This window comes from Cygnus olor, chromosome 17, assembly GCF_009769625.2.
Source record: "Cygnus olor isolate bCygOlo1 chromosome 17, bCygOlo1.pri.v2, whole genome shotgun sequence".
NCBI classification, from domain to species: Eukaryota; Metazoa; Chordata; class Aves; order Anseriformes; family Anatidae; genus Cygnus; species Cygnus olor.
Window position 1 is genome coordinate 14,493,252 of NC_049185.1, and position 24,625 is coordinate 14,517,876.

The following is a 24,625-nucleotide window of genomic DNA, read 5'->3' on the forward strand; positions in this document are numbered from 1 at the left end:
GGAGGACGGGCGGGGGGGGGCCGGGGAGCCGCGGGCGGGGCCGAAGCGCACGGCGCTGCGCGGGGGCCGGGGCGGCCGCCGGCGCCCTCCCCCGCCGCTCGGCTCGGCTCGGCTCGGCTCGGCTCCGCTCCTCGCTCCGCTCCTCGCTCCGCTCCTCGCTCCGCCGCGCCCGCTCCCCCGCGCCGGCACCGGCACCGGCACCAGCGGCAGCCCCAGCCCCCGGTCCCCGCCCCCGGCCCGGCTCGGCTCGGCTCGGCTCGGCACGGCTCGCAGCAGCAGCAGCAGCAGCGCGGAGGCTCCGCCGCGCCCGCCGCCGCCGCACGATGCCGGGGCCCCGCGGGCTGTGCCTGCTCGCCCTGCTGCTGGGCGGCCCCGCGGCCCCGCGCCCAGGTAAGGGGGCCGGGCCGGGCCGGGCCGGGCCGGGCCGGGCTGGGGCTGCAGCACCGAGCGGGGCTCCCGGGGCACGGCCGGGGTGCGGGGCCCTGCGCCCCCCGCGGGATGTGCATGGGGACGGGGACGGGGGGTGCATGGGGACGGGCGAACCAGGGAGGGGGCTGCAGGAACCGGTCGGGACCCCCCGTGCCCGGGGTCCCCTTGGCCCCCCCACCCCGCTTCTGCTGCTCCCCGGCCGGGAGGAAACTTCTGGCACGGCTGGGAGCGCACGGACCTGGCCCCGTCCCGGCCCGTCCCGTCCCGGCCCGTCCCGGCGGCTCAGCACGGCGCCTGCGGACAGCTCCCGGGATGCCGCGGGGAGCCCCGGGGGGGGGCAGCCGGGGGCCGTCGGCAGCCGCGTCCTGCCGGGGGGCCGGGCCCCAAAGGCGGCTGTGCCTGGGGAGCCGGGACCCCCCCGGGAGCCGGGAACACCCCCGGGAGCCGAGACCCCCCCGGAGCCGGGACCCCCCAGGAGGCGGTGAGGCCACGGCGGGGGTGCGCGGTGCAGGGCTGGGTGCAGGGCAGGGTGCAGGGCTGGCATTCCCGGGGTGGTCTCTCCGGAGTGGGCCCAGGGCACAGCAGCACAGTGGGAGGTGGGGGGACCCCCCTGCTTCTGCTTCCCCCCCACAAGGAGGGCCCCCGCTGCCCCCTGTCCCGGTGCTGGGTCCCAGCCACCCCGGGGTGCCCGGCGGGTGTTCCCGTCCCACTGGCCGGGGCGCGGAGGGGGTGGCCGTGGGGCGGCGGTGGCTTACCGCGGGGCTGCGTGTGCTTTCCACGTGTTTGACGTTTCCACACAAACTGGCTCCCTCCGCCTCTCCCACCGCTGCGATGACAGACCTAAGAATAGGCTCCGGGACCCGTGTGCGGGTGACTTGACAAAGTCACCGCAAACTGGCACGGAGCCTCCAGATTGCGAATCCGGTGCCCGCTCTGGTCGCTGGTACCGGGGAGGCTGCGGGGACAGGGCGGTGGGGTCTGTGCTGCTGGCTCCTGCTCCCAGTGCGGGTCGGGCAGAGGGAGAGCTGGAGAGGCCAGTGCCTGTCTGTGCTGCAGCGCTTGTGCAGGGCCCGGGAGGCTGACCTCCAGGGCTGGCGGTGTGGTTTTAGCAAAGATTAACAGCTCCTGGTGTCGGGAGTGCCGTGCAGTGCTTCCTGCCTTGCTTTCATTTCTGTTCTCGTCTCCAGATTGCGCTAAAAGACTTTGACTTTTCAGTCTTAAACCCTGTCTTCCACACAGATTTTGTTTACAGAATCTGTCCTTCTTCTTGGGTAACAAAATAGAAATGAGTGTAGGTTGTGGCATTTTCCCTCTCACCTGGACGTGTTTGTGCTCTCTGTATGACCGTGCGTGTACGTGCTAAGGAATCAGACCCGGGGTCTGTTCACAGTTGACGACATCCTGTTTCAGCCCAGGGACACACAGAAGGACCCGTTTCTCCGCCGTGCTACGAACGCTCTCGCCCAGGCAGCTGGTGAGCTCTGCTGGGAGCCGTGCCCGGGCAGCCGCCGGCTGGGGGGCCCAGGGGGGCTGGGGGAGACAAGGGGTCCGGGTGCTGCCAGCCAGGGGCAGTCAAGGCACTACCAGCCTTACAGCAGCCGGGGGCAGAAGGCCCCCTGCCCCTCGGCAGCTCCCGGTGGGAACAGTGGCACAGCCCCGCTTCTCAGGAGCAGGATTTGGCCCTTACGGCAAGCACGATCTGTCATCAATCTCAGGGTAGGAGAACGCGGCGTACTGAACTCCTCCGGTGTTGGCAGAGAGGGAGCTGACAAAGAGCTGACCCCTTGCGAGGCTCAGTGAGTCACCGCTGCAAGCCCCAGCTCCGCACAGGCAGCGCCAGCCCGGGGGGGTCCTGCTGCCTGCCGGGGCCGTGGCCCCAGCTCCGAACGGGACCCTTTGTGTGCTGTGAGCGGGTGGGGGGCAGCACCGGACCCTGCCGGGGGACCGTTCCTTGCCCTCCATCTGCCTGACCTTTCGGCTCCTTCTCTGAAGAAGCCGCCGGTGCCACACGCCGCGCACCCATCGCTCGCTCTGCCGGTGGCTTTTCGGTGCTCGGCACTTGTGGAGTCACCTCGGCCAACAGCGAGGAGGTGGGGAAGCAGCTCCTGGCAGCATCGCTCCTCACCTACCTGCAACCCAGGCAGTGCAGCCAGGGGTTGGGGCTTGGGGGGGGCGGGGGCCAGGAATGCTGCTGCTCCATTCTGCGGGGCCCCCAGGGGACCCCCGGCACAGTGGTGCAGGTGATGCTGGTGATGCAGAGGCCAGGAGCAGATCCATGAAACCCCCGTGGGCCACAGCAGAACCCGTGGATCCTGAGCAGGAGCACCAGAACGGGGGTGCTGAGCACTGGAGGGGGGTGCTGAGCACCAGAAGGGGGGGGGCGCTGAGTGCCAGGCTCCGCTGTGCCCCCCCCCCGCTTGCCCTCCTCATCCCCTTCAGCCCGTTTGTGCACGGCTGTCGCGGCAGAGCGGCAGGGCACGGCGGCTCCCGGCTGCGGGACGAGGGCAGCGCTGCGGGAGAATGCACCCGTAAATCGGCGTGTCCGGCGGCGAGAAGCGCCGAGCGCGGTCTGCAACAAGTTCGCGGCGCGCTCCCTCTGCAACCAGCAGCACCCCAAGCGGCGCCGTCGCAAGGAAGGAGATAACAGCGTACGCTCAGCCTGCCGGGGGCTGCGGGGCCGCAGAGAGCGGGAGTGGAGGCATGGGGAGGTGTCAGCGGCCATAGTAATTGCCTCTTCTTTCTTCTCTGCTCCTGAACAGAAAGAACGGGTAAAGTCTGGATCGGCAGCAATACAATTGAATTAACATCTCAGCCCTCTACTTCTCCCGTGTTTTAGCTACCATGAATGCATAAAGATGCTACGTAAAATGTGCACTCTGTGGATTTTACAGCGTTACAAATGACTTTTTCTATGCATTCCTCACTGAGTGAGGAATGTGACGGAAGTATTAGGGCCCGAAGATGCAGTCTGTGGATTAATTCAGCAAAGTGTGCTCACCTGCCGTACAGAATGCCTCGTATAGGTCTCATAAAAGCAAACGCTGTAAAAAGGGAAGTGCAGAGCGTATCAGTGTGTAACCCAGCCACTGTGGCTGTAAGTCAGCTTCTGCTAGGTTCAGAAAAGAATAGACACTAAGATACGGATGAGCCAGTACACACGAGGTGTGGCAAGGCATCACTCTGCGTTTATATTATACATGGGTGTTAAAAATGGATGGGGGGACAACGCCACCTCCTTCTGTAGGGGCAGAGCTGGTCAGTGGGGATATTCAGGGACAGAACTGAGCTCCGTGCCACTTTTTTATCCCCTTTGGTACAAACAGATTTTCTTTTTTAATGAAATGTGCTCTGTATGATTAAATACCATGCAGCTTTTGATCTAGACTACAAGCAGCCTTACAGATCAGCGTGTTTTACATCCTCTGTCATGGTGATGAGCACTGCCAGTTCCAGTGGGGTTCTGGAAAACAAGGAACCTACCGTGAGCCATCCAAAAGTTATTTACTTGATGGGATTTTATTTTTCAAATATTTGAAAGTGATTACTGAACAGTAAAGTATGCTCCAAGGAAATCCTGTTACAAAACACAGGCTATATTTTAATTAGCATAACACGCAGTTACATGGCTGGAACTGGAGCCTGCCAATAAATGTATCTTGCGGGAGTTCGGGTAGATGCCTATAGAAAATAAAGCATGAGCAGTAGCTTTCCAATTTTCCAGTCCATCAGGATGCATTTACCCTCTTGTCAGGAGTATGAAATTGCTGAATTCAGTGCTGAGCTAGTGCTGTGTCTGTAGTGCTGGAGCTGCCAGGCACGTGGTGCTCGGGACACCAGGAGCACCAGCGCAAGAGGGTGCTGAGGCTCTTACCGCGTGGTCCTGGTGGTGTGGAGAGCTCGGTTATTCGCTGCACCTGGAGAGCGGAGGTGGTGGGAAGGAAGAAAAGGGATGATGGCGCCGGGCAGGCTGCCGTGGGGCCAGGAGGGATTTCGTGTCATTCTGACTCAGGTTCGTGCGGTTCAGCTGCTGCTCGCAGCCACCTTACGTGGCTTTCCAGGGCCCTTCCCAGAAGAGCCTGCTTCCCAAGCTCAGTTTTCATGCTGACGAGCACGTGGTGATGCACGGACCTGGTGCACCGGGGACACCCGTACGGTGCCGGCCCTCAGCTGCTCACTCTGCAGCCCTGAGTCCACCCCAGCCTGCGTCAGCCGGGATGAAAGGAGGGAGAAAGGCTTTGCAGCAGCAGCCCTTTTCCACCGAGATGCTAAAGGAAAGTGTCTTTTATTTCCAGGAGAGGCTGCCGGATGCCTGTCTGGTGCTGCAGCTTGCTAATAGCCCGGTTGTTAAGGATGTTAAGGCTGGTGGTGCAGGGCCCAGGGGAGCAGCCCTATCATGCCCCGGTGACGCTGTGCCTCCTGCCTCCTGACCGGGCTGGGAGCAGAGCTGGGGCAGCTCCAGCACCCCAGCCCCACATTTCTTCTGTTCTTGCAAAGACAGCAGCACTGCTCGTGGGCTGCCCCCGTGCTGCTGCTTCTCCGGCGTGGTTGCTGCAGGAGCTGTGCCGCTGGGAGGGTGGAGAAGAGAAACACCGAACTTCTGAGCCACGCAGCGACCCCTGGGCAGCCCAGCTCCGTTCCCTCACAGACTTCGTCCATGGGGATTTCAGAAATTGGAGGAGGTTCTTGCCACCAGTCCCTGACTTGCTTCATGTTCCCCGATGGTCCCAGCTTGGCCTCGTCCCCAGGGTCTGCAGCTCCCGGTCCCTCTGCTCCCTGCGAGCATTGCAATGGGCACTGCTCACCTCCCACTGCCATCAGCAGCCGGGCTCTGTACTGACTGCACAGCCCCGGTCGGTGCCTGCACCCCTCCCAAATTGCTGGGGGGGTCCTCCAAGGGGCCCTGGGAAACGGGTGAGGGCGATCAGCACAAAACCGTGGGACTTTCAGGTATGGGGGGCTGTGGCTGGCGCTGGAAGGGAGCGGAGCGCTCCTCTTGCTATTTCCAGAGGAGACTATTTCTGGTCCAGCGTCTTCCTTAACTGACGTGGATGTGGGATAGCAAATCCTTCGATGCGTGTTGCTGTGAATTAACATCACGCCGCTAAAGCCGGTGGAGTTGCACTGGTTTGTAGAAGCAAGAATCTCGCCAGGCGGCCCAAACCCTGGCCTGCAGCGTGCAGGGGACAGAGCAGAGCCCAGACATAGCAATCTTTTTTTTTTTTTTTTCTTTTCCTCCTCCTTTCACTGGTTATGGGCCGTAACAGCAGCTGACCCCATGGGACCCGAGTGCTGCCTGAGCCTGGAGCTTTTCTGGTTCAAAGCAAGGAGATTCTGCCCAGACCTCCCAGCTCTGCGCGGGGCAGGGACGAGCACAGGTTCATCCAGACTTTTCTCCGTTTTCCTGACCTCACACTCCCACCGTCTGCAGTAGAAAGGCTCTGAGTGGGAGCCAGGCTTCCACTCAGCCACTGGAAAGGCCGAACGATGTCAACAAGGCAGGTCAGGGGCTTGGCTCCGCGTCTGCTCCGGAAGAGCAAGGAGCACAGAAAGGAAAAGGGCAGGATGAAACCCGGACAGATGGCTGCGCTAGGAAGGTTCAATGGAGCCTTATGCAGCCGAAAGCCGGCTCCTGGCAGCAGGAGGGAGCGTGCAGGCAGCCTGGCCAGGACAGGCAGCCCTGGAGGTGTGATTCGAAATGCAAAGCTTTCGTCTAGAAAGGAAATTCGGTGCCAAATGCGAAAGCATCCAAAAATTCAAACTGTGACAGAAGGAAAATGTGCGGGGCTGATCCTGGAGCCGTGCAATCCGCGCAGCAAAAGGGCTGCCACGTCTGCCCGTCTTGCACGTGCGCACGTCCTGGGCCAGGAGCAGGGCCCGGGGCCGGGAGGGGACGGTCGGGGTGCTGGGAAGTGCTCGGTGCCGCCGTGACTGGGGGGCTGCCGCGGGGCTGGGCACATCGGGGCGAGTCTGCTGCAGGACCCCCAGGGCGAGGAAGGAGAGGGGGCGGCACGGGGGGCTCCCCAAAGGTCTCGCAGCAGTCGCTGTTGGAGCTGGTGTAGTTCTGCGAGCAATGCAGTGAGCTGATAAAGGCAGTAAATTAGTCTGAGCATCCAGGCATAATGGAATGGGAATAACGCGGGGGCAGTGAAAGAACATTCAGGAAATAGGGCGATTCGGGGTGATTTCAGAGCTAGTCGGAATGGCGGAAAATATTTAAAATTCAAGGGAGAATCTCCATCTGACTTTTTAGGGTGGATTAATGGAGCATGTCAACATTTGGTGGATGAGATCCTTCATCTCTAGTAGATCGGCGGCTGGGGGACAATACAGGAGAAAATCATTTCTGATATCCTTTCCACCGCACTCCTGAAGCCCTACAGCTCTTCCCCTGACAATGGGGCTCCATGACAATGCACAGGCATTGGGCTTGCATTTTCTGATGATGATTTAAAGTCAATTTCAGTAAAAACCGGACTATTCCTGACAGCCATAAACTTCCATTTGCCAAGATACCGAGTCCCTAAATGGAAGGACCGCTGTTGTGCCATCCCTAAAGGCCTCCCAGAGTTCCCAGCACGTCAGCATCATCCTGACTGCAACAAGGAGCTCTGCGAGTGCAGCATGTCAGATCGCCACGTGGACACACCTCCAGTTTTTCCCCCTTTACACAGGGTAGAAACAAGGGAAGGAATTAAAATAAGGTAAATGATGCTAGCAACGGTTACAGATCTGATCCCTTGTCTCAGGGCATTAGCTTGCCTGCCCCTCTGCTGAGACGTGCTCCTGCTCTGTGGGTCCCCTGGGGTGGGATACAGAGCTCTGCTCTCAACCCCAAGAGCATCCTGAGATGTCAGACGGTTCCCAGCACCACCAGGTCATGCCCCAGCACCACCGGATGGTTCCCAGCACCACCAGGGCCGGTCAGCTCTGGTGCAGAGGGTCAGATCCCTGAAGCAGCCACCTGTCTGCAAAGCCACCCCAAACCCCAGCCCCCAGCATGTCCTTCCCAGAGCTTTTCCCTGCCCGTAGCCAAAAGCTGCAGGTGAGGCGGGGTCTGCGTTGCTGCTGGGAGCAGACACCTGTCCTGGGTGGCCGTGGGAGCCCCTCGGCTTGCACCACGCTGCTGCTGCACCCCCGGGCAGCCCGGCTGCTGCTGGCACCCAGGGGTACAGGGTGGTGCTGGGTGGGAGCCCGGCTTGCCAAAGCGCACCAAACCCTGACCAAAAGCTTCATTCCTTTTGCCCCTTATCACCCATCCAGATTATCCACGCAGCACTTATAAAATTGCTGTTGGACACTATATTTACATAAACACGTTAGCCAATGGGGTCTAAAGCCCCGGCGAGCTCTAAATGGTGTATCAGGTTGTAGGAAGAGGATTTTATCAATTTACTGAGAGCACAAATCAACAGAGCAGAATTTACAAACCCATCAAAAAGCAAGGTGACAGTTTGGAATTAATCCTCTGCCCGAGGCACACAATGTACCTCCACAAACATCTCACAGCATAAATATAGTTGAGAAATAGCGAAGGAAAATGTAACTCCTAATGCCTTTGTACACTGCCAGCGAAACGGCTGCGGCATCATCCGGGAGATGAATGGGGCTAATGCCATTGGAAAGGTGCTGTTGCATCCCACTTTATTTTTATCCGAGACTCCATCCCCAGCCTGCGCTGTTACAGGGAAATATTTCAATTTGTCTTTGTGCTGTATTCAGAATTGCCCCAAAATAAATTTCCCCTGATAATTTTTCTCCCTCATTCGTTCCTTCAAAAAGGAATTCAAAGTAGTTTCTTTGCACACATGCCCGGAGCGGGCAGAGGAGACGCAAGGAGCAGCACCGCAGCCACCGCATCAGCGGGCACGAGGTGCCCGTGGGTGCTGCGGGTCCCATGGGGCCTGTTGGCGTGCTGCACGGGTGTCTGCGGCCCGGAACCGAATCTGACACTCCTTGGCACAGTTGTACAAGGATGGATGCGGGGGGACAGGGGCTCGGCGGGATGCTGCAGGCAGAGCCCTGGCTCCCTGCCATTCACCAGCGTGGTGGGCAATAGCACTGCTCACTGCGTGGAGAGAGAAACCTGCTTCGGGTCTCCAAACTGAGTGCCACATCCTGAAGGACGAGGATTACTGCTGCTCCTGGGCCCTCGGAGCCGCACCCCCCACGGGAGGCAGCGCAGGATCCGTGCAGCCATCTCGTCGGTGAGGAGCTGGAGCTGCTCTCCCAGAAGGGGGTTTATAGCTGACTTTTAGATAAAATCAGTAAGGCAATTTCAATTAAAAGCAAACTTTTCAAGCTATCTAATCAAAAAAAATATAAAGGCTTCTTTTCAGCTTTTGTTTCCAGCCCACAGAGGAGCCCATGCCTGCCAGCGGTGAAATGGCTGTCTTTATTGTGTAGATGGCTGTGAAGGACATAGCGCGGCGTTTCCCATTTAAGAATGCATTGAAGCTTTCTTGGAATTCATTAGGAAAGGTAGGGAGGGAAGGGTGCAACAAAACAGGAGCCCTTACAGCTACAGCCTAATGTTTTCCTGACAGTGACACATGGGAGGATTAGCCTGTTCCCCCCAGAGGCGCATCCTTTCAGTTTTTCCCAGCGCAAAATGTCTTCTACAGCATCTACATTCAGAAGCGTTCCCATCCCTCTAGCCGGGGCTTTTCTAGAGTGTCTGCAGCGCGAGGCAGGCTGCAGCTCCCCCCCCGTCACACTGCAGCTGCTCCCCAGCATCACGGGCAGAGGCCACCACGTCTCCTGGCGAGGACCTGCCTGGTGCAACCAGAGCAGCTCTGCCGGGCACCACCACGTGCCGGCTGCTTTCAGCCTTCTGCTGCTTGCTCCTGCCCCAGAGGCAGAGGTTTCCATGCCCCCCAGCCCTCCCCAGGCATTGGGGCCGTGCCGTGGAAGCCGCTCTGGCATCAGGGTGCGGAGCAGGGGGGCTGCACTTCATTACCGCGCGTCGGTACGTTGTCACCCAGCCGCACAAATCGAATTGAGTCACGGCAAATAACATCTCCTCAAGTGACTCAAATTATCCAAGCTGGCTTCCATGGGCAAGGGCTGTATTTTTCCACATTGCTGCTCCACATGCATCAAACCGGCCTCGCAAGCGAAGTCTTTCTTAAATTATACAGCATTGCCTCTTTGATCAAAACAAAGAGCCTGAAAGAATAGCAAAGGCAACAGTCTGCTTGAATTCAGGATTATGAGCCCAGAGTTAGAGTCTGCTCTGAAAAAGACATTCAGCTCTGAAAGATTCCTTCCTGAGTCCCCCTGGCACCGTTCCCAGCTGCAGTCCAGAGCATTTGCCGGCAGAAAGCACAAGTTATGAGTCTGTGTTGAACCTACTGCCGCTCTTCCTGCTCCGGTTGCTGCTCCCACGAAGTCAGCTGCTGGGTTTCACGTGCACAGCCAGCACCAGCCCCGGCCTGCGGCGCTCAGCCCCGCTGCCCCTCACCGGCTGCTGCTCCGGGAGCGCTGCCTGGGCTGCAGCTCACCTGCAGCAGCGGGTGCAGGATGCGACGGTCCCCAGGGGGTGAGGGCTGGGGAGATGCTGAGCACCTTGCGAGGGGCAGACAGTGGGGTCTGGGTCCTGGTATCAGCCGCCTGGGTTAAACACAGCGCTGCCAGCATGGAGAGCGGCACCTGAGGGCTGTCCCCACGTGGGGACGACCCAGATCCACTTCAGCAGCTGCTGGTCATCCCTTAAGCATTCCCAGTCGTGCGTCAGAGACAATCCTTAAAAACAGATTGATTTCACAGATGCATCTATCTTAATCATACTATTCTGCTATCAAAAGTACGTTAAAAACAACTATTACCCTGTAGGAACATAAACAATAGCAGTAGTAGGAAAGAAACGTACTCAGGCTGGACCACACACTGGTTTTTTATAATTCGCTGATTTGTTACCTGCTGGGAAGAACAGAGTCAGGTATTTTCTCACTGCATTTCCCAGTCAGCAGGGTGTGTCAAAAATAACGATATAGCCAGGAAACACGCACAAGCACCAGCGATATGACATACATGTCGTGCAGGAATACATGAGGAACATCTGACGAAGCCCCCTCTGCATGTTGATTCAGGTATCAAAGCACCTGCGGATGGGCTCGGTTGGTGGTGTTCTCTCCCAGAACAGGAGCAGTAAAGCAACTGCAGTGTCAGGCACCTGCCAAATCCTCGTTTCAATGGGAGCAGAAAAGCTGCAAGCTGGAAAGCTGCCCATGAGGAGCCCCCACGCTGCCCTCCTGCAGGAACCTGGGGACCAGCCCTGCTCCTGCTGTGCCCCCCAACACACCAGGCACTGCTTGCACAAGGCAGGGTTTTAGGAGCAACCTCGAGGGCCAGTATATAAGAGCTTTCACACTTAAATCAATCCAGCTGTGATTAATGAACAAAACAAGCAATTGTTTACGTATTTTGTTTCCTGATCTTCTGTGTATGGAGCTGCTGGGGGAGAAGGAGGGAGATGTGTTCCCGAGCCCCCCTGACTGCTCACCTGGGTGGGATGGGGGCACGGGGGCGCACAGCACGGGCCGGGCAAGGCGTGCTGCTGCGGGTGGTGCGGGAGGGAAGGGCTCTGCTCTGCTACCGGGGAGCACCAAGTCTGCTTTGCCCCTTTACGAGAGCCTTCTCGCCCCAACTTGGCATTCCGGGGGAACACGGGGGCTCCTGGGGGCGAGCAGAGACCTGGCAGCAGCACCGCGAGTGGAGGGCCAGGCACTGGTCGTGCGTGATGGCTCGTGGGGCACGTGGAGCTGCTGAGCTCCGGGAGGCTCGTTAGCAGGGGGAGGCTCGTCAGCAGGGCGCAGGGGCTGCTCCGAGTGGCCGTGCCTGCCATCTATGCCCTGGTGCGCTCGCGCTCTCAACAAAGAGCTTGTCATCTTTGTTCCCGATGTACTTGCACCCCCACAAAGGCTATCATTATCCTTTCTGTTATAATTAAGATCAATCAAATGGAATAATAGAGCAGAGGTCAAGGAAGGCTTTTACTTCCTTGGGGAATAAGGGACTGCTTTCGTCAGAAATACCAGGGAGCCGGTTTAATTGTTCCAAATCTCAGAAATTACTATCATGCCTTATAATTGCATGTCCTCCTGTATCGGAGGGAGGAGACCACCGAGAAGTCCTTTGTTTCAGAGCACGCTCGCTGCCTGGCCCCGAAGCCGGCCCCACAGAACTCACCTGGTGGGCACCGAGGGAGCCCCGCAGCCTCCGCACTCCCCCACAGCCCTGGGGGCTGCTCCTATCGAGCAGCATGGCTAGATTAATTTTTACCAAGATCTGACAGGTAATGTCACCAATACCGGGCTGGTAGGAAACTCTCTGAGTGTGTATGGGTGCGGAGCTTGCAGCAGCCCCCTCCCCGAAGAGCCAGGCTGGCAGGACACGGAGCTGTCCCTGGGAAGTGGGGGACCCAGCGGATGGCCACCATGGCCTGCCCCAGCGTGGCTCTTTGCACCGAGGTCACCTGAAGGCTTGTGGTGCGTTCGCAAAGGTGCAAGAGGCGTGCGGTGTGGCGTGATGGGGTGCGGTGCCATGCGGTGCCATGCGGTGTGGCGCAGCATTGCGCCGCGGTGGGGCTCCCGTGAGGCTGCCTCGCTGCTGGGGCAGCGGAGCTGGGCAGGGGCTCATCCAGCACGGCTTTACTGCCACTGGGACTGCGACCGTGCAGGCACAAGCAGCTTCTCTGTGCCATGGTAATTCAGCACGGACCCACAGACCGGTGTTGGGAGCGGAAGGGCTGGGACGGGAGCACTCTTGGGCCAGCCTCCCAAGTGCCACCCAGCTGCTCAGCCCCGGGCACAGGCTGAATTCTGCAGGGCAGGGCGCAGTGCCCAGGGCTGCTGCGTGCCCTTTCCTCACTCAGCAGGGATGTGGTGCTGCCCTCGCCATGCTGCACCCCGGTGCTGCACCGATGCCTCTGCCGGGCAGGGCAGGGCTGGGTCAGGGTGCAGCCTTGCTGTGGGGCCGTGCCGTGGGGCTGCACTGCGCCTCCGGCAGGGAGGGTACCGCCACTCTGCCACCACACAGGAGGACCCTGCTTCTTGGCTGACGCTGCGACAGCTAATGGAAATATCTTTGCTATCCATATTAATTAAAATAAAGTGCAACGGCTCGTCGTTAGGCTCTGTGGGAGAAGCCGTACATAGGTTATCATCATCCAGCAAGACACAGTGCAGAAATGGAATTAGTTCTGCCAGGCCATACTTAAAACACAGCTCACCGATGACTGATACAGCTGACAATTAATTTTATAAAAAGCAGTGCCACTGAAGTGAAGGAAGGTGGGGAGGAGCAGCTGCCGCCCGCCTGCCCGGCGTGGTGGCCCTGGGGTGGGCTGGGGGCCCCGTCCCCGTGCGGGGCAGGGCAGGGTGAAGCCCCCCCTGCCAGCCCAGAGCTACTGCTCTGCCTCCAGCAGGAGGAATGCATTTTTATGGGAAAAAAAGCAAAATAAAAAGATTGAAATTTAGATTTCTTTAGCCAAACCTTTTCTAAAGACAGGCTCATTTCTGGAGATCAGGGCTTTGCCAGGACAGCTACCCGGGCAGCTCGCAGGGCACGGCCCCATCCGTGGCACAGCGGTGCTGGGCGCTCCGGGTGCTGCGGTGCTGCCGTGTGCTGAGCCACGCTGTGCTGGGCAAGATGAGAGAACAGGGGTACAGCCAGATCCCAAACTGCTGTGACACGGCGAGGAACAGGCAGCTGAAGTGCTTTGTTGCTTTCCTTTGAGGGAAAATGCCAAGAAGCGAAGGAGGTGACTCTGACAAAGTGCATCACGTCTTCCCCGGGGGGTTTCAAGCTGACAAACAGCGTTTGGGAGCAGCACGTGCCCTGTCCCTGCCCCGTGGGCTGCCTCGTGCCGGCGATGCCGCTGCTGTGCCGGGCCTGGCACCGGCACGGGGCTGGGGGTGCTGGGCTCTGCCCCGGTGCTGGCGGCCTCCGGAGCTCCGGCAGCCCCGTAATCGATGCAGCCCAATAACTGCGATAACCACAGCCATCAGTAACCCAACACTTTTCCTGCCTTCCTGACTGCGAGCAGCGGGACTGTTCGCAATCTGTCAGGAATCATTAGGCGCCAGAGCCGCGTAATTTCGGAGGAGTGCACCAGGGGTCTTTTCAAGGGCAGCAGGCAGTGACAGCCGGCAGGCGGGGAGGTTCTGCACAGCCTCTGTGTGGGGAGGGAATGCAAACAACGGCATTTCTCGGGGAAGGTTTGTGCCCCAGGGGCAGGTAAGGGGGGGACGACGCAAGCACCCCTCTGCAGCGGGACAGAGCCACCTTGGCACCCAGAAAAGTGATGGAGCAGAGCCCCGCTTTGTCCCCAGGGAGGCAGGGGCATGCAGGTGGGCACAGCCTGGGGGTGGGAGAAGCCCCCGCACCCCAGGGCCACCCCCCTGCAGCCGTCCCCTGGCCAGCCCCTGCCCGTCCTGCCCAGCAGAACTGTCTCGGGGCGCCCCAAGCACCCCACGGGCAGGCACACAGCGCTGCCGGCAGCCCCCTGAGCCACCTGAGCCCCCCGAGGTTGCCGCCTGTCTGTTCTGCTCTCGGCAGCTTGGACGGGATCCACATTTGGATTCCTGTTCCATGCTGTGAGAGAAATACAAATCTTGCCAGGCAGCTCTGGCAAAGGCAGCTCAGCTGTACCCCGCGTCCTGCCGCGCACGGAGCTGTGCCCTCAGCTCCGGCAGGAGCCCTTCGCGAGGCTGCGATGTTGCGGCGAGGAGCGTGGGGCGGTTCTGCTCACCTGAGTCCCTAACGCTGCGTTGTCATTTCATATTTTCTTTTCTGGAGTGGAAATCAAATCAAACCAAGCAGCGAACGCGCTCCAGACAGGTAGAACAAAACCAGGAGATTCTGAATAGTCGGATAATCCACAGATGTGACCGCCTGGGAGTGAGAGCATGAATGATTTATAACTACGCAGAGAAATAGTCATCTGTTATAATTAGACTAAACTTTGTGTCCCAGATGTTTTAGGGCTGTGTGTTTGTAATTGTTTCCCAGCAGTGCCCGGACACGGGCGGGTTCAGCTAACCCAGACGGTTGTCGGTGCAGCGCTTCTGTGCCCAGTGCCACGCGTCCCAGGGCCAGGATGAGGCCGACAGGGGACACAAGCAAAGGTGGAGGGAGCAGGGGACAGGGGAAGGTGGCCACCAGGTCACTGCCCAGCAGCGTGGGTGCTCTGAACAGAGGGATGCCAAGGAACACATGGACAGCCCCTGTCTGGCACCCTGCTCCCAGCGCCCTGGGGACATCAGAGCTTTTGGGGCAAAGCCTTTCTGGCTGTGCTGTACGGCCCCTTCCCAGTGTGGGGCAGCTCAGGAGGGTCCCAGGACCACCGCGGCTCTGCGGTAGGGGCTGCAGGGGCAGAGGACCGGTGTGCCCTGTGCAGGGGTGAAGCTGAGCGTGGCTGAGGCAAGCTGAGCTGTGGTTCAGCAGGGCTGACCTGCTCCCGAAGGGTTAATGGCAGCACTCACTTCCCAAGATCTGCTACAGCGCATCTTAATAGTGATGGAAGATTAATTATTTTAGTCTCAGATAGCTGACTAGAATGGGCTTTTTGTATCTAAATATACTCTCTCTTTAGGAACCCATTTAATTTTATACCCTGATATAGATGACTAGGCTGGATGATTAGTTGAGAACGAAGGAGCTTCTCTTCCCCCAGTTCAATTTGTAGCCTGAAAGGCTGCCAGAATGCTCCATTTCCTCCCTGTGGGCCGGCGCCGAGGAACCAGCACCCCGGCACCGCATCGCGCTGCCCTCGCCCCCTGCCCTGCGTGAGCGACCTTGGGGGCGCAGGGGGGCAGTGACACGGGGGGGTCGTGTGGGGCCGGGCAGGTCCCGTCCCGTGGTGGTGGGGCTGCAAGGGGCCAGCCTGGGGCGCACCTCCGAGCGTGGAGGTTTGGTGCAGGTGTCTGGGCAGGGTGACCCTGCGGGGAGCCTTCTGGTTGCACCGGGTGAGGCCCGGCCCTAGGAAGGGGAAATTCTCCGTCCCACCACCCTGCCACCACGGGCGAGGGGTGCCCGTGGCTGGTCCGCGGGGACAGGGGGACCGCAGGCAGCGGCTGCAGCGTCACAAAGTGCCCCCGGAGCCGCGGGAGCTGGCGTGGCCAAAACAAATGCCTGCGAGTCAAAGTCGTATTGATTCCAGCTCCATGAAGCAGCACTGGGGAGGAAAATCCATTTTCCTCATAGCTGGGAGAAGTGTGTAATTTCCAGGCATCTGTCAGGTGGCCACGGATCGTTAGAGCAGTTACAAGCTTCTCCGGAGCATGGGGGGAGAGGTTTGCAAGTTTAATTCGTGTATTTGTTGCGGTAAAGCAAATCAGGCACAAGCAGTACATATCCCCTGTTAAAGCGGGTTTTTGGACGAGCATTTCATTGCCAAAATGTCCCCCACCCCCTGAGCAACCCCTGCCACAACCCCCGCTCGCCCACGGCCAGGCCTTGGGGCTTTTCAGCCCCTCTCAGCCCGGAGCTGAGGCCAAGTGCTTTCAGAACGGGATTTCTTGCAGCTGTCAGCCTGCGCGTGGCTGCAGCATCCTTCACCTGCTCCTGTTCCCTGCTTGGAGCACCCGAACCATGCCGGTGCCCCCGCGGCCCCCCTCATCCCCAGCATCAGCTCTCCAGCACCTCATCCGGTAACATCCTCCTGCCAGCACCCCATTTTCTTCTTGATGCTTCTCAGGTGCCGTTTATCTGGCTCTGCAGCTTTCTGGCCCCGAAGAGCTGCTGCCTCCCAGCCCTCCCTCACTTCCCTGCCCCGCCACCGGATGCGGCCGCAGCCCCTCTTGGGTGAGGAGCTGGGGTCAGCTCTGCTGCTCACTCCCTGCTGTGGGGACGTGGTGTCCCAGGGACGTGGGGACGTGGTGTCCCAGGGATGTGGGGATGTGATGTCCCAGGGACACAGGCACAGGAGTCTGTAGGGACCAGCTCAGCGCCTCTGTGGACACGGAGGACCCCAGCACCCCGCCGAGCCCTGCCCTCCCCACGTGCTGCTTTCCCTGCGCGCTGCATTTCACCTGTGGTCGCAGGACAGACCGACAGCACGGAGCTGCCACGGCACAGGGAAGCGAGGTCCGTGTCCTCGTGCCCTCCCTGGCCACGGCGCTCTGCCATCGCCCCGCGCCGCCAGCATCCTCTGCCTGTAATGAGGGGTTTCCATGGCAACCTTATTTGAGCGTTGCTAGTGACACAGATGTAAATTTTAAAGTGAAATATTCAGACCACAGTGCTACGAGCATAAATAAGCCCCTGCGCATGGCTAATTCGCCATCAACTTAAAGGCGCTCCGAAGCCCCCGGGGCCACCCGAGCCCCGGTGGCGTGCGGCGGTCCCCGGGGAACCACGGCCCTGTCTGGCAGCCAGCAGGGCCAGCACAGCCCCGAGCTGCGGGGCAGCAGCACGTCGGGCAGCAGAGGTGCTGCACCAGCCTCAGCACCTGCCCGGGGGCTGCAGGTCGGGGGGTTTTGTTGTCCTGACTCCCGATAACCGTAGCGAATCCTGACCTCCGGCACCCCGCGGCTCGCTCCAAGCCCCGGCTGTGCCGCAGCTCCTTTCTTGGCTGTAGATCAAGCCATAGGAAAATTATTTTCTATTTTCTCTGATTGCGATATGAACATTTGGATGAAGCCCATCTCGAAGCCTTCCCGTCCCTGCTCACCGGCTCGCTGCCGCACAAAATAGCCTTTGCGCATGACGCTGGATCAGAACCACACGATGCGAGGGGCAGATACTCCTCTGGCTGAGTTATCTGCGCTCCCACATGTATGACTCACTGATGATTAGATTGCTACTATTTTATTTGCTTATAAATTGAACTGTCAGGATGCTAAGGAAACTTCTTTTTCCACTGGAAAACTTAATTTGCTGAAATAGTAACTGCGGGAGAGAGCAGGTTTCACATTTCCTGTTGGATATCCAGGCGGTATCATTCAGTTTTGACATTTTGAAAATGAAAGACTGTTTTGATTCAGCTTTTTCTGCTCTTCAAGATTTAAGGCAAAAATGTTTTAAGACTTGAAACCAAACCAAAACGTTTCCAAGCCATCACACCGGCGTGTTTTGATGGACCCAACCTGCTTTTTTTCAGATCCCTGCTTCACACTCAAGCTGTCTTTTTCTCTTCCCTGTGACGGTGAAACCTCCGCGGTGCTCGCTGGAGGTGGGCACGGGGTGGCAGCCCCCAGGATCACAACGTGCTCCTTCCCACCCGTGCTGCCCTCCAGCAACACGGGCAAGGGGTTGCGTCAGGGGATGCTCCTTGATGCCCCGCTTCCATTTGAGATAAGGACCAGCCCCACATGAACTTGTGGAAGAAGGAAATTTGGGATTTAATCAGCAGTGCGTGCGTCTGAAGCATTGCAATGCACAGGAAATTTGACCGTGTGAGTGAGAATGGTGCTGGCGGTGCTCAGAGCGTGGTCCTTGCTGGGCGAAGCCAAGGAACCCCTCAAGAAAAAGCCGGAAAGCTGGGAAGGGCAAGGGCAAGGGCTGGCTTTTCCCCTCGGGAGCTGCAGCCACCTTCCCCCTCCGTCCCCAGCCGCAGAGCCCGGTGGTCCTCCCCTCCTGGGGGGACTCGGCTGCTTCCCGGGGAGTGCTGCAGGGGCTGGGGCATGCAGAGGCTGGGGTGCACTGAGGTATGCTGGGGTTCACTGGGGAGTGCTGGGGTGCACTGGGATGCACTGGGGTGCAGGACCACTCCTGGCGCTTGGGGACGGGCTCGTGCAGGACGCCCGGTGCGGACCCGCTGCCTGCAGACTGAGCGCCCCATCAATCCGCCTCAGCCCGGCGCACAGAGCGTGGGGTCTGAGCAGCATCGTTAACAGCATCCGTGTAAGCTTCTCAGGGCTTCTGGTATAATCAGCTCACTAAAACCTTGAGGACGGCAGCTCCTGAACTCGAGCAATCAAGCCGCAGTCCTCCGGCAGCCTGGGAAGGGGCACGCGCAGCCAGGCAGCGATAGCATCAGTATTAGTAATGGGAACCCGGCGATACAGCTACTCACGGTTTAGCTCTTTCAGGAGCACAGCAGCAAAATGAGTGCCTTATGATTATTTCAGCATCCTTTTATCAAGCATGTGCAGTTCCCTAATTCCTCTAAGCCCCTCCAGCTGAGATCCTGGCAGCAATCAGATTTCCCCGCTCTCTGCGACGCGGCGTGGCTCCAGCAGCGCACAGGCGCGTGCCACCGCCGGCCGCGGGACACGGACCTGCCACCCCGGCTGGGACACGGGGGATCCATGTGTCCTTGGTTTGTGAACAGCACATGCAGGCTGCTCTTCGTGAGGGAGCGCTGAAAGGGCTGCTTCACTTTTATGGAGAGCGAGAGCTGGTAGTAAATGAAATCGTGGCAAAGGGGAGAGCTTTGGCTTGCGTTTAATTAGCTTTTTTTCAGTCGCCAGGACTTACAATCTCGTTCACTGCTTTGCTTAATACGTGACATTTCACTCATTTGGGTCATCAAAGCAAATTCCAGGCCACGACCTGAAATCTGTCGCTGCGTGTGCACAGAAAGCAGGTTTATTTCTGAGCAGCGGGAAAAACAAACGTCTTCAAAAGCGCGAGACAAAACCGCCCTGGCTGGGCAGGCGGCTGGTGCCCTGCGAGCAGGGTGCCCAGGGCAGGGGGGCTGCCGGGGCTGTCTGCAAGCGCTGCCGGGGCTCCGAGCATCCCTCCCAGCCTCCAGCCACCTCCGAGGTGTTACTGATCCGGTGACAACATAAACCCTTGTACGCTGCGATAGCTCTGCTTTCTGCAGAGCTGGTTTAGCAGATTAGATCAAGGTCAAACACGATCATGTCTCTTCCGCCAGCTCGGTATCTGCGGATCGATTGTGCAGAGCTGAAGGGATTTCGCCAGCCGGGCAGGTTCCTGCTGCTCCTCCCCTCCGCAGCCCGGCCTCCCAGCTGGCAAGGGGCACGGGCATCCTGCAGCACCCAGGGGACATCAAACAGCCTCAGCCCATGCTGGTGGTGGCTGCGGAGACCGAAAGCACAAGGGGAAAAGCAGATTTCTTGCATAAGTTGCAAGCTTAATATTTTTTTCCTGTAAATATTTGCTCAAACACATCATCTAAAAGGCTGTAATGCGGAGTTCAGGTGGAAAGTGTCGCAGGGCCCTACAAGGGCAGAGGAGATGTGCTGCAGCAGCAGTCAGACACTGAGCCCATGTGGCCCAGGACACCCCAGACAGAGCTGGCGGGGCTGGCAGGGCTCAGAGCTGTGCTTCTTGCCCCCGGGGGGGGCTTCTGCAGGCAGCAAACCCAGAGATGCCGGTGGGAAAGAGGTGTGGGGATGCCCAGGCCAACCTGTGCCCTGTGCCCAGCTGGCCCCTGCACCCCGGGGACGTGACGGAGCGCGGCGCTGGCTTGGAGGCGATGCGCTCAGGAGTTGGCATCGTTAGTTACTGCTCCTTCTTGTAGTGAGGAGGATGCCCTAATTCGTCAGGGACTCCAGAGCCCCCCCACATCTTCATGTCCCCGCTTCAGCCCGGCCGGCATTTGCTTCCCTGAAATACGCATTTGCCCTTTATAAACTAAAGCCTGTTAAGCGTCTCATTACAGAGCCGCTACACAGAGTGTTTTATTTCATGCTTTGTTAAGGACAGAACTGTTTAAATGCATCCTGGCAAAGGATCTAATAAGAAATTAGTCAACTTTCTGAAAGCATAAAATACGGCTTAACGGCGACATCCATTAAGAATCGGAGAGCACACGGCAAATAACCTGGGGATGCTTCCTGCTGCTTCTGCTAACGCGGCGACTTCAAGGGTGCAGGTTCCTACGGGAACACCCCGACTGTCCCGCCGTGTCCCCCTGCCAGAGGCCCCCTCCATCTGCGTCCTGGGGCCAGCGGCCTCTTCCTTGTCTGACAACCCCATCCTGTCCCATAAAGGAGAACCCGCTGCCGAGCACGAGCCACCGGGCAGAGCCACGGCCGGAGCAGCCACCAGCAGCAAGTCCCATCCATGGACCAGGAGGGGAAGCTGGAAGCAGAGGAGAGCCCGGCAGAGCTGCCAGGGCGGTGCAGCTGCAGGGTGCCCATCTCGCCCTGACACCAAGATCAGCCCATAACGGGACGAGGAGGGGAGCACGGAGCAGCGAGGGGAGGGTGCAGGGCCCAGCAGCGTGCGTGGGGACCGAGGCACCCAGCCCCGGGGGGAGACGGGGCGTGATTCAGAGCCGACACAAGTCAGTGGCTGCAGACGACGTGTGTGAAATGTCTCCTAATGTGCTAAGGGAATTGGCTAATGAATTTGCTGAACCACTGCTAATTAAGGAATTAATATTTTAAGTCGTGGAAAGCATAACAGGAGCGGGGAGAAAGCTCTCGGTGGCTGGGGCTGGCTGGGGTGTGGCTGGGGCTTGGGGCTTGGGGCGGGCACTGGCCGGCCCCCTGGTCCTGGGACAGCACCAGCAGCCCCTGCAAGGAGCTCTGAACCCCCTGGGGGCAGGAGTGGCCTGGGGGCCACGGGGGCAGTGCCCTGGGGAGCGCCTGCCCCTGCCAGGTGAGCAGGGAGCCCACGGGCTGTGGTGGGGAATGCCCCTGGCTGCTGCTGTGAGCTCACCGCACCTCAGAAGCACCTCTCCTGCCTTTCAAGGCTGGATTTCAGAAACTCCATCCTTCAGGATAGCTCTCCCAGCCCTTGCTGTTCTTTGTTGTGTTCTCTTACCTTTGGCTCTCACCACAAACTGCTTTGGTTAGCAGGAGACCAAGCAAAGTCAACTGTCTGTCTGCCATTTGCCCCTGCCCAAGCTGCCCGTGTCTGTGTGCCTGCCCCGTTACACAGCAGGGGGTGTTCCCCCCGCTGCACGGTGCCTCCACTGCTGACACCGGGCTGCTCATGCTGCAGAGCGTCCCGCTGACCACCTACCTGCTGCTTACCCCTGCGCAAGCCTCAGCAAGAGAAACGATTGCTTGGTGGCAAAGGGGGGTGGCAGGCACCACTGGGATGTTCAGGGCCAGACCCTGCCACCCCATTGCCGCTGCGGGTCCCTTTTCTCCTTGGCCTGTGTGCAGGTGACAATGCCTGGTGTCCCTGGTCCAGCCGGGTGGGTGCCGACCCCTTGCAGTACATATGAGCCCAAGCCCTGCTAAGGCCCTGATCCAGCAAGTCCAAGGAAGCAGGGACTGAGCTTTCCACATGCAAGTCACCTCTGCGTGAGCGCGCACCTCTGCGGAAAGCAGAGCGGGTACCCGAGTGTTTCCAGGATCAGCACTTAAATATATAATGAGAGGCAACAGATGGCTGGAACAAACAGGCTGGGGGAGCTGCAGAGCAGCCGGAGGATCATGAACAGCATAACAAGCAGCTCCGCCGCGCGCTCTGCAGCGTCACCGCCGCGGCGGGCTTAAGGTCCCTGCAACTTTCTTCCTCGTCAGGCGTCCTCCTGGCGAAATCCTCGGGGCGGGCAGGGAGGAGCAAGGCTGGCAGGGCTTGTGCTCCAGGCGTCGTGGCACGGGCAGGAGCAGCTCAGGCTCCTGCAGCCCGGGCAGTGCTGCGGGCAAGCCCTGCCCAGAGCCGGGCTGAGGCTCGTCGGCACCCGCCGGCTTTTCCGTGCTCTGCTGATCCTGTCCTGGCGCCCATGCCATCGGCTGCCACGAGACGCTGGTGGTGCCCCGTGGTGCTCCACGCTGCCAGCACTGCCACCAGCCGGCAGGACCGCGCTGTCCTGCTCTGCCCTGGTGCTGGTGCTGCCAGCACGGCACGAGCAGCGCTAACACATCAGATTCAAACGTTCAAAGGCATTAAAGTCACCAGGTGATGTTAACGGTGGTTGAACTCTGGGGACACTGCATGGTAATTACCCATGGTAATAACCCGAAGTGCCCCTGCGTTGCAGGTCTCTCATCAAAAAGCTCCTTTCTTCCTTTCCATGCCGGTCCTACCCTAATTGCTAGAACCTGAAATGCAGAAAATCAGGTTAAGTTTAAACGTAAGTGTTGTGCTTTTGTCTGAAGACGCTGTAATAGCAATTGCGACGAAATCCCCGGGGTGAGCCAGAGGATCACCGTGCCTTCCTGGAGGACAGCTGGGGCAGGGCACGGGGCTGTGGGGGCAGAACCTTCAGCCCCGCTTACACCCCAGGCTGCACGTCCCCAGGCGGCCCCGCCGCTGGGGTTTGACCTCCCTGGGTTTGCAGTCGCTGCCCCTTTGGGCTCCGGAGCCTCGCTGCCCCCGTGTCCCCTTGGTGCTGCCCTCAGGAGCCCAAGCACATCCTCCCCATCGCCGCCTGCACGCGTTGCGCGCCTGCCCTGGCAACTGCTGTTTCCATGGGAAATGTCGCCGCTCGGCTTCTGCTGGCTTCCTGCAGCACTTCGCAGAGCCGCGGTGGTGCTTAGAGCTTATTTCTCGCTGTGGGCTGCAGCCCAGCCAGACCCACCGGTGGTGCATACATCCACGTTTCACGCAATTAGCTCCCCGGCCGGGCGGCGGTGGCGCGGCTCTGCCTGCCCTCACCTCCCGCACGCGGCTTTGCCCCTGCCCGAGGAGCGGCTTCGCAGGTCCGGACGGTGCTTTGGTGTGGGGGGCTGGAGGAAGGTAATCGTGTCTGTTCTCCGTCAGGCAGCGGCGGGGGGAAGACAATAGGGAAGAGCCGCGGGCTAATCAGGCTCTGAAATAACCGTATTTGCTGATGGCAATTGCAAAAATAAAGGCTTTTCATAGCGGCGAGGCAGAGAAACAAACTCAGCGTGAGCGAGCAAACCTCTCTGAACAGCTGACCTCTAGATAAAGAGACCAAATAGCAGCTCTGAAACGGCACGATAAGGCCACCGAGTCCCAGCAGAAAGCCAACTTTCAGGGAATCAGCACAGGTTCATTACTGCTTCCCCGGAATAAGCACGTCTGGGAGAGCAGCGGGCTTTCAATCAGCCGCCGCTCTCTGGGGGGCTGATTTTGTGCCGCGGGCACAGCTGTAATTTCGTGCCCAGAATTGCCGAATTCCCACTTTTCCCCCCCTCTTTTGCAGACGGCAGGCCGGAGGCAGCGCTGCTCCCCGCGAGCCCTGACCCCTCGGGCGCGGAGCAGCCGGCGGACGAGGCGGTGGGCAGCGCCGGGGGGCCGGGGCACGGCGCAGCCCTCAACCTGCTGCCCCCGGCGGAGGACGGCGCTGAGCCGGCGGCAGAGGGACCCACGCTGCCCACGCGGAGCCACGTCCCCCCGGCACCCGCTGCCGCCCCTGGGGCTGATGCAAAACAAGCCGTCAAGAAAAAGCTGCCGGCTCCAAAGCAAGCGAACGCAGCCAGGAAGCACCTGAAGCCCAAGCCCACCCTGCCGGGGCCCCCCAAGGCTGTGAGCGTGCCAGGCTCCAGGCTCCCCGTCTCCTCCCAGGAGCCGCCCGTGCCGGCAGAGGCAGCGGCTGGGGGGGACACACCGAGGCCGAGCCCTCCCGAGCTGCCCTGGGGGGGCCGGGACCCGACCAGCCGCCCCGTGCTGCAGATCTCCCCGTCCACCCTGCCGCCGGCGGCCGCTCGTCCCTTCCCCAGCGGCCCCGGTGATGCCAGCACGGCCCCGACCGCGGCTCCCACGGGGGCTGCTGTTAACCGCACGGACAGCGCGGAGAGCGAGGGGAACGGCTCCACGCTGGAGGAGAGCCAAGAAACCACCACCTCCACCATCATCACCACCACCGTCATAACCACGGAGCCCACCCCGGGTAAGCTGGCACGGGGAAGCTGTGCCGGGGGTCCGGGGGGGTTCCAGCAGCGGCGGGGGGCAGCTCTGCCCGCTGGGGTCCTGGGGACACCTGGAACCTTCTGCGCTTCGGGGGCGTGGGTTTCCCCAAAAGCTGCCCTGCAGAGGTGCCTGAGCACCTCCGGTGAGAAGGGTTGCTTCCTTAGCAGTGGTTTTCCACTCAAGAAGAGGTGGGGTGGGTGCATGCTGCTGGCGGGGCCAGCCTGGCCCCCAGGGCAGTGTCTGACGTGCGTCCCCCCCCCAGTCCGCTGCAGCGTGAGCTTCTACGACCCCGAGGGCTACATCGACTCCACCGACTACCCCCCGCTGCCCCTGCACAGCTACCTGGAGTGCACCTACAATGTCACCGTCTACACGGGCTACGGCGTGGAGCTGCAGGTGAGAAGTGCGTCGGGGGGAGGGGGTCACCACGGCTCCGCCCCCCTGCACCACGGCAGCAAAGGCTCAGCGGGCTGTGGGCAGGACCAGGCACAGCCACCCTGGGCTCCTG

General features: G+C 60.0%; 1 protein-coding gene and 1 long non-coding RNA gene across 3 annotated transcripts in view; one reads left to right on the forward strand and one right to left on the reverse strand.

Moving 5' to 3' along the window:
* Nucleotides 1-290: 290 nt before the first annotated feature.
* Nucleotides 291-24,625, forward strand: part of SEZ6L (seizure related 6 homolog like) — a 40,259-nt gene continuing 15,924 nt past the window's right edge. Inside the window, exons 1-3 of one of the 2 annotated variants that reach the window (XM_040577184.1) lie at nucleotides 291-390; nucleotides 23,411-24,097; nucleotides 24,380-24,513. In XM_040577184.1, the coding sequence (XP_040433118.1) occupies nucleotides 324-390; nucleotides 23,411-24,097; nucleotides 24,380-24,513 (888 nt within the window). In that variant the 5' untranslated portion in view covers nucleotides 291-323. The remainder of the gene's footprint in view (nucleotides 391-23,410; nucleotides 24,098-24,379; nucleotides 24,514-24,625) is intronic. The other variant, XM_040577183.1, reaches the window with a different exon arrangement.
* Nucleotides 6,241-10,780, reverse strand: LOC121079640. The gene is made up of 2 exons (XR_005825118.1): nucleotides 10,254-10,780; nucleotides 6,241-10,170 (listed from the first exon to the last, which is right to left on the reverse strand). It is a non-coding gene; the product is annotated as an uncharacterized LOC121079640 (long non-coding RNA).